An 8,978-nucleotide genomic window follows, 5' to 3' on the forward strand; every position below is an offset into this window, starting at 1 on the left:
ATGCAGGCGTGTGCCACCATGCCCAGCTAATTTTATATTTTAAGTAGAGACAGGGTTTCTCCATGTTGGTCAGGCTGGTTTCGAACTCCTGACCTCAGGTGATCCACCCACCTCAGCCTCCCAAAATGCTGGGATTACAGGCGTGAGTCACCACGCCCAACCCTGAAAGAACTTTCAAAAGCACCATTTCTAGCACAAAGCAAAATTTTCATTAAAGTCATTTAAATTATTCTGACTTCTTACATTAGTAATAGCAAAAAAAAAAAAAACAAAAAAAAAAAACTTCCTTGATATGCTAAGATTTCCTTTAAAAAATCTGAAGACTGGAAGAAATGGAGAAGTGGAAAAATGAAGCATGTATTACAATCACGAGTTGATCACTGTTGAGGAGGTTGGGTTCACAGGGGTTTATTATACTATTCCTCTACTTTTACATAGGTCTGATATTTTTCACAATAAAAAGGTTCTTAAAGACCTTCTTGGCCGGGTGCGGTGGCTTACGACTCAGGAGTTTGAGACCAGCCTGCCCAATATGGTGAAACTCCATCTCTACAAAAAATACAAAAATTAGCCTGGCATGGTGGCACATGCCAGTAATCCCAGCTAGTCGGGAGCCTGAGGCAGGAGAATCGCTTGAACCTGCGTGGCAGAAGTTGCAGTGAGCCAAGATTGCGCCACTGCACTCCAGCCTGGGCAACAGGAGCAAAGCTCCATCTCAAAAAATAAATAAAATAAATAAAAATAAGGAAATTAGACATGATTGGAAGAATACCCAGCTGCTCTCTGGGTATTTTTTTAACCAGCTAACCAACAATTAAAAAAATAATAGCAACCATTTATTGAGAACTTACTATGTGCCAGATCCCATGCTAAATAATTTTCACACATCACTTCACTGTTTTTACTAACTTGAGAAGCAGGCGTTATTGTTCCCATTTTATGGAAGGGACCAGAGACATTAAGGAACTGCCCTAGTTCACACAGCCAGAAAGTAGTAGATTCCAGATTAAGCACAGTTGGATCTGATTCCAACTGATAAGATCAAACAATTCAGGGCATAGGCACCTCCTGCGTTGGCAGGAACTCTTAAAAAGCCACAAACAGATTAGCCTCAAATCCACCACAGATCTGAGAGCCTGCTGCTCCTGCGCCACTCATCTGGCTTTAGAAGCAACTGGCTTCTATTTCTTCCTCCACAGCAGGAACCAAATCCTCACACCATTAAATGTAACTGCTGAGAAGATAACGGTGTACAACACACATAATTTTTTTAAGGTTTCACAAAAATAATTACAGATTTTCAGGGTCAGGAAAAACAGATTTTAATTAGCAGTGTTCACAGTTCCCATACCAGGACTAGCTGTGATACTGTGTCCAGTTCCCAGGCCCCTGAACTCCAGGGGATGCCTCACCTTCTTTGGTCGAATGAGGTTTTCGCTCAGCCCCATTCAGTGACCCTGAGGACCCTGCCCAGGCCTAGCGCTGGCTTCTCTGAGGGACTGACAGAAAACAGTCCAGAGGAACACAAAGGGAGCCTTCACTCCCTGTGCTCCTCCCACCACTGCCAACAGGGGAAACAAGGCACTTGGGGCTCCGTGGTGAGAAGACCTAGAGGAGATCAGCAGGTGCCATGCCTGAGACAATGAGCTTTACATTTCCAGAGCTAGCTCGTTCTAGTCAAAACAACATCCAACCCACAGGCAGTGGTGACCCACTGAGAAATAAATCTGGATAGGAGCAAAGGCAGACAATATCGGAAATGCAAGGCCGTAAAAGTGCAATGAGGGGACTCCGGTGAGTGTCCGGAAACGGGCAGCCTCCTTGGGTGGGGTCAGATCCCTCAATGTCCTGCCTCCCCCATAGTTTCACTCCAGACAGGCAAACAGGGACTGAGGCACTCACCCACTCCCCAGCCCCACCTCACTTTCTTCCTCTGTGATTCTGACTATCTACATAAACCCACTTTTAGAAGACAAAGAAAAACAAATTGAGCTAGGAAGTTTCAAACCACCAGCTGCTTTTTCCTTCAATATCCCTGATTATTCAACTAAACAATTCTGTTGTATTTAGGGTTTTGTTTTTTTTTTTTTTAACTATCTATGTATACTTTGCTTTTATCCCTCTATTTTCCAGGGTTTGTGTGTTTGTTTTAGTGTGTTCTCTTACTTGTGGATACCTGTGACACTCATATGGAAGGCCAGAATTTCTAAACATGAGCACCCAACACAACAGACCCATCTTTTGGCTCTGCCATCCTCAGAGCCCAAGAGAACCTTCTGGGGCTTCTGTGAGAATGTGAGGAAAGTAACAAACAGCAAGTGTCTAGGAGAAGGATTTCACCTGGATTCTGCAAACCTAGTTTACTTGTGGAGCTTTGACTTTCCTGTTGGAAAGGGAGTCGGACACACAGATCTGACCTCCATAGAGCAGGGCAAGAGGGGGCCCCTGTAAGTCAGATAAAGCACCAGATGCTGATATGTGTTCTGTGTGATACTGGCACACAAATTCTTTGTGGCTGGAACCAAAATTTCCACATTCAGATTTTTCTCTGGAAATTACAGTGGTCTTTTCACTCCTGTTAACACATACACACACACACACACACACACACACACACACACACCCCTGTGGCTTCGCAAGAACCTGCAAACCTCCTTCCCTTTGCAATCCTGGAAAATGGTGCCCTGCCTCTCATGTCCCCTCACCTTACTGGTATCATTGTGAGTGTGAGGCCTCCAGATGGGAGGTACCCACCACTAAGTGGCGTCAACCCACACAGAATGCTGACGCCCATTCTTACCCCTCAAATTCACCATCTGATATGCCAATCTGGGGGTATGAATTCCTTGTTTCAGAAGAACATGATTTTATATCTAACCCATACCCAGACTAATTTCTTCTCACTGATACGTGCACTTTGCAACAAGAGTTGTTCTTAAAATTCATATCGTCTATTAGGATTTAGAATGTGCTGATGAAACTAGCATCTGAGGGGAAAAAAATGGACAGAAATGAAATCACTGATGAGAGTAGAGCTAGAAGGACCCTCAATAGGTTGTTAAATGAAGCCCTCTATGTGTAGGTATAATCAGCAAAACCAAATGAGCACAGGCCATTTCCTGTCCCTGGACTGTCCCTCCCCTCAATTCATGACCAGCCCACCTTCTCTTCAAGTCTCAGGGCTTATTGCTGGGTTCTTCTGCTCTGGAAACTCATCCAGTCCAGGTTAGGTGTCTTCCTATGTGTATACACAGCCTATATACCTTTTCTACATGAACACATACCATATTCTATTGAGGTGTCCAAGTACACCCAAAGCAAAGACGGCCTATTTTCCCCAGGATGGAGCCATCACCTGGTGGTCCAACCACCCTCAACTCCTGACTTTTCTCTTGCCCTCCTCTTTACTTTTTTCTTTCTTTCTTTTTTTTTTTTTTTTTTTTTTTTTTTTTTTTGAGTTGCACTCTGTCACCCAGGCTGGAATGCAATAGCGCGATCTAAGCTCACCACAACCTCTGCCTCCTGGGTTCAAATGATTCTTCTGCCTCAGCCCCCACCGAGTAGCTGGGATTACAGGCGTGCACCACCATACCTGGCTAATTTTTGTATTTTTAGTAGAGATGAGGTTTCACCATGTTGGCCAGGCTGGTCTTGAACTTCCAACCTCAGGTGATTCGCCCACCTCGGCCTCCTTCTTTACTAACTGAGTTTCTCAGTCTTGCTTGCACATAAGCATCACCTGGGAAGCTTTCAAAAAATATCTTTGCCTGGCCTGATGCCCAGAAAATTCTGATTCGATTGATCTGCTTTGGGACCTGGGCATAGGTGTTCAAAAAGGATTCCACTGTGAAGACTGGAAGGCTTCCGTCTTTCAGGTCTTTCCCTTAGGTATTTCCTACCTTCAAAATCCTCTTTCTCTTTCTCTTTTTAAACTTATCTTCATGTTCAGTGACTCCCAGAGACATTACTTAGCCATCTATGTAAACTGCCCGTAAAATACAAAGGGATACAGATTGTGGGGGTCCATCCCCCACTGGGTTCACTTGGCTTCCTTTCACATTTCTCTTGAACTTGAGAAGGCAGCAACCACAAGATCTGAGATTCATCAGGCTCCCTCATAGGTGGGGTACCATTGAGAAAGCTGTCTTACCCAGCAGAATGAGCAAAACACCAGCCAGCTGGGCCCGCCTGTACTTAGCCACACCGGGCTCATGGCCCATCCGGATGCAGGGAAGAACAGTCAGCAGCAGTAAAATGGCTGGCAGACCCAGGACTGAGGCAGCAATCATCAGGGCACGGCAGGCCTGCACATAGCCTGGGAACAAGAGAGCAGATGGGAAAGGTTAGACCACAGGGTTCTCTTGCTTCCTGAGTCCTGCCTTAGGGGAATTCAGCATCATCTCCCTTCCTCGCTCCTGGCCCATTCCAGGACTTAGAAGGTGCTAGTATTGTCCAAGGTCACTAAGCACTTTTCAACTTTTAAAACAACTCAGCAAGAAAAAAGGGGGCTGGAGAGACTAAATGGGGGCCCCTGGTTTAGGCCACTTGGCCAAGCTTCCAGGGTGGAGGGGCCAAGAGTCCATTTGCATTATTACATCCCCATGAGAAAGTTCAGATGAAAACTCAAATCTCCCAAGAATCATTCTGTGAGGGCCAAGTTACTTAACCATGATGTCTTACTTTCCACATCTATAAAGTAACAATAGGCCAGGCACGATGGCTCACACCTATAATCCCAGCACTTTGGGAGGCCAAGGCAGGTGAATCCTCTGAGGTCAGGAGTTCAAGACCAGCCTGGCCAACATGGCAAAACTCCATCTCTACTAAAAATACAAAAATTAGCCTGGTGTGGTGGTGTGCGCCTGTAGTCCCAGTTACTCAGGGAGGCTGAGGCAGGAGAATCGCTTGAACCTGGGAGGCGGAGGTTGCAGTGAGCTGAGATAGAGCCACTGCACTCCAGCCTGGGTGACAGAGCGGGACTCTTTCTCAAAATAAATAAATAAATATTGATAATAATGTAATAGTACCTGCATCTCTCTAATAGAATTCTACCGAAGATTACATTAGTTAATTTATGCAGTGCTTAAAACGGTGCCTATACCAAATCCTCAAAAAAGGTTAATTGTTATCATTGGTGTTCTTTGTCTGTCTCAGTGCAGTGCTTTCATCTCCAGGTGTCCTAGGTGATTTTCTCCTAACCATGTGCTTTCATTCACATTGGCTGTGGCCCTAACCCAGACTAAGCTAAAATTTAGGCTTCCTCTCTTTGCTGTCTCCCCAGAGGCTGCTGTCCTCATGGATCCTGCCCCTAAATGGTTGGGTGCCATCTGCCTCCCCCACAGTACCCTGGGCATCCTTCCCCAGCTGTCCATCATTGCTTAAAAGGCATCTCTCCAGCCCTCAGGGTTCCTGGATGGCAGACACCTGCCTTGGTATTCATGGAGTTAACACAGTGCCCACAACAGATCATGGAAACAATTGCAAATCAAGGAATAAGAGAACTGAAAAATAGAAGAGTAGAGAAAAACTACATGAACTTTATCCTGTCAAGTAAAATGCCAAGTAAAAACTTTATTAAGAAACAGATTACAATATGTGTCATATTTATTTAGAATAACTCTGACAAGACACTGGGAGAATTTCACAGACAAATGTGTTTCACTTTTAAATGTAATGTTTCTCATTAAAACTCTCCCTCCTCTTAAAAAAGTGGGGGGGCGCATTTATTACTCTCCCTTCTTTGCTCAGAAGGAACTAGTACTAGCGGCCTGGGTGAGGCAGAGTTCAAAGCAAAGCCAGGAAACTTGCCCGACATCTGCCTCACACACCAGGACCCTCACGTGCACAAAGTCCTAACTTCAACGCTGTCTCGTAGCAAGGTACGTTTTGCCAGAATTCGGGCTTCACAAGGGCCCTCTTCCAGCACTGCCCATCTCAGTTCCTTCAGAATTAAAGATAATCAGTCAAGTGTCTACTGACTTGAAGATCTCCAGAAAGGAGCTCCAGAAAGTCTGAGGCCCATCCCCCGACCCAGCCAGCTACCCCTGCAGCTTGTAGAGAGCCAGCACCCACACAAAGAAGGCAGTCAACTGGCAATGCAGGTTCTGAAATCCACGGCACTGGCTGTCCACATGCTACAGTGCCAAGGCCATGTCCGGACACCAAAAGATAGGGACTGAGGACTGTTACTGCCTCCACCCAAAGTGTGACAGAGGGGGAAGGCAGGAAGGACTAGCACCGCCCCCCACTCCCCCAATATGCACTCCCCTCTGGAGGATGGCCTTTGTTCTCTGAAAACAAACCACTTGGCATTGAATGCTCAGTAAAGTTAATTTCAGGAGAAGGAAGCAAAGGTAATTTTATGCTTCAAAGATCCCTACAAATACCATGCCCAGCTTTTAATAAAATACTATAACTACCATTCATGAAGCATCTACTATCTCAAAGGAGATTACATTTCTTATCTCATTTAATCCTCAAATAATCGTGAAAGATGGGTGGTTGATCTGATTTTAACTTTTTCAAAAGAAGACAACCGTGGTTCACTGATGCTAGCAATTTGTTCCCCGTCACCCAGATTGTGAGTCCTGGATCCCGGAGGCTGGCCTGGTCTGCCAACACCAGCATTAGCCAAAGCTGAGTCTAGATCTGGGTTTGTTGACCTCTGGCCTTCTGAAAGTTCAAAATGAGGTAAAGGATAGCGTAAGGCAAGCCAGGCAAGCACTGCCCGCAGCTATTGTGTGCCAGAGGCCATGCCAGGTCCAGAAGAGGAAGCAAAGAGAATTAACAGGACAGCATCTCTATCTTCAAGGAATTTAAAACGTAGTGGAAGAACTTCACTCACGAACAATCAACAAAAAACAAGATAAAATGTGCCTTTGTGGGGATAAGAGCCAAATACTAGGCAGCAAGGAAGAAGGAGGGATTCAGATTCCGACTGCGAGGACTGGAAATAGGGGGTGCTTGGAGGAGGCATAAGGGGCGAGCAGGTCTTTTATCTGACTGGCGGCTTCAGGGACAAGTTTCTCCCCATCTTGAGGAAACCGGGAAAATCCTTTAAGTGAGCACAATCCACGAAGGCTGGGGGACAGAAGCCCACCTTGTAGAGACCGGGACAAAGACATGCCTTTGGGGCAGGACAGAGATTCCAGCAGAAAACCAAGGGGGTGCCCCCGACCTCGCCATTGCCCAGCTGGCTCGTGGTTTGAATCTGAATTGAGACTGTCGCCCAGAATGTTTCCACAGGACACATGTGAAGATGTGGCCCCTGGCCCGCGCTAGGCTGTCAATTTTTAGCTCCCCTTTCCACTCTGAGGCACGCTGGAGGGGTGGCGGCGAGCGACCCTCGGCGGCGCGCTCCGTGTCTCCCCAGTGGAGTCCGCCCTCCGAGGAGCCCCTGCTCGTCCCTATCCAACCCAGCGGCGCGGAGCGGGAGCCGGCGTCACCGCAGCCCCGCGGTCTGACGCGCCCACAGCAGGGGCGGGGGCAGCGGAGGTGGCCCTGGGCACATGCGGGAACCAACCTGTCATTTCCCAAACCAGGCAGCCCAGAGCGCCTTGGACGTGAATCGCTCAGCGGCTGGGCGGACAGAGCTAGGAGGGCTCTAACCTGGCTGGGGCGCTTCTCCCATCCTATGAGGACCGGGAAACTCAGCCTAAGCCGGTTCGATTCTCCTGTCCGCTTGTGTTACACGCTCCTTCTCACCTCTGCGGGCGGAATCTAACGCGAAGGCTCGGCGCCCCGGGGAAGGCCTGGCGGGAGCGGGAAGGACTTTGGGAAGCCGACGGTGGAAGGATGCGGGCTGGGGCCGCAGTAATTAATACGGACTCAGTTCCTATTATGTGTTCCGGTTTGTTCATTCTCAAGGGGACTCGGCCAGTGTTACCACCGGCCACACTGCCACTATTACCCCAAATTCCAGGTAAGAATACTGAGGCCTAGAGAAGTTAAGTTCCGGGCTGCCTAATTCTTCTACAAGGTGGGACTAGGAATGTCAAAAACGTACCCAAAGGTCTTCAAGCCCCCAAAATGTCTCTGTGACCGCCGTCTAATATCCCGCTCTTTAGCCAGAGGATAAGGATTGGGGAGCCTCCGCCAAGCTCGTGTCCTTACCCGGCAGGATGAGGATGTCCACGAGGGGCTTGCAGTGGTACAGCCCCGTGGCCATGACGCAGTCGGCCCACAGCCCCTTGGAGCCCAGCTCGTCCAGCTTGCGGCAGGTGGGGATGGTGTAGCCGCAGGTCACCACCCAGTCATTGGTGGAGGTGGTCACAATGACGCCGATCCAGCCCACGAAGCTCGTGACGAAGCCCACCACCTGCAGGCACGTGGCCACCATCGTGGGCGCCAGTTTGTCCCCGTGCCTCGCCCCTCACGGCTGTGCCTGGACCCGGGCTGGACAGTGCCTGTCCAGGTACGTCTCCCACGCTCGCGAGTCGCTGGAGGGCGACGGCCCGAGGCGGGACACTGGAGGCGGAGGTCGGCGCGGGAGGCTGCGAGCTCAGCGGCGAAGGGCTCACGGCGGGGACGGCAGCGCTGCTGGGCAGCGCGCCCCCGCCCCCTCTTTAAGCCCCGCGGCTCGGGCCAGCGAACACCAATCGGCGGCAGCCCCGGGGCGCGCCGGCCAATCGCGGGGCGGGGCCGGGAAGGGAGGGTGAAGGGGAGCAGAGCAACCCCAGGGAGGCCACTGGGCCGCCCCGCCCCGTCCGCAGCGCAGTCCCGCGATGCAAAGTAAAACAATTCCAATTCCATCCAGGTCCAAAGAAACGTAGAGCGCAAAGAGGGCGTGCGTTTGTCGAGAGTTCTGTTCTGCTGCGACTGATTTCCTTTCTTACAGCCCCTCTCTCCTCTCAGTCTCTGGGTCTCCCTTCCGCTCCGACCCTCCTCAGTTCCTCCCTGCTCGCTCGCTCTTCCCTGCTGCGAGCACCGCAAGGGCGCTCGATACAGTCTCCCGACGACCCAGGATTGTGACAGCCTGA

General features: G+C 49.4%; 1 protein-coding gene across 2 annotated transcripts in view; it reads right to left on the reverse strand.

The window, feature by feature from the left end:
* CLDN11 (claudin 11) overlaps window positions 1–8,564 on the reverse strand; it is a 15,711-nt gene extending 7,147 nt beyond the window's left edge. Inside the window, exons 1-2 of one of the 2 annotated variants that reach the window (XM_011994321.1) lie at window positions 8,113–8,564; window positions 4,151–4,315 (exon numbers count right to left, since the gene is read on the reverse strand). In XM_011994321.1, coding sequence (XP_011849711.1) covers window positions 4,151–4,315; window positions 8,113–8,338 — 391 coding nt within the window. In that variant the 5' untranslated portion in view covers window positions 8,339–8,564. Of the gene's footprint in view, window positions 1–4,150; window positions 4,316–6,072; window positions 6,193–8,112 lie in introns of those variants that run through there. The other variant, XM_011994322.1, reaches the window with a different exon arrangement.
* Between the last annotated feature and the right edge of the window lie 414 nt (window positions 8,565–8,978).

This window comes from Mandrillus leucophaeus, unplaced genomic scaffold, assembly GCF_000951045.1.
Source record: "Mandrillus leucophaeus isolate KB7577 unplaced genomic scaffold, Mleu.le_1.0 Scaffold452, whole genome shotgun sequence".
Lineage (NCBI taxonomy): Eukaryota > Metazoa > Chordata > Mammalia > Primates > Cercopithecidae > Mandrillus > Mandrillus leucophaeus.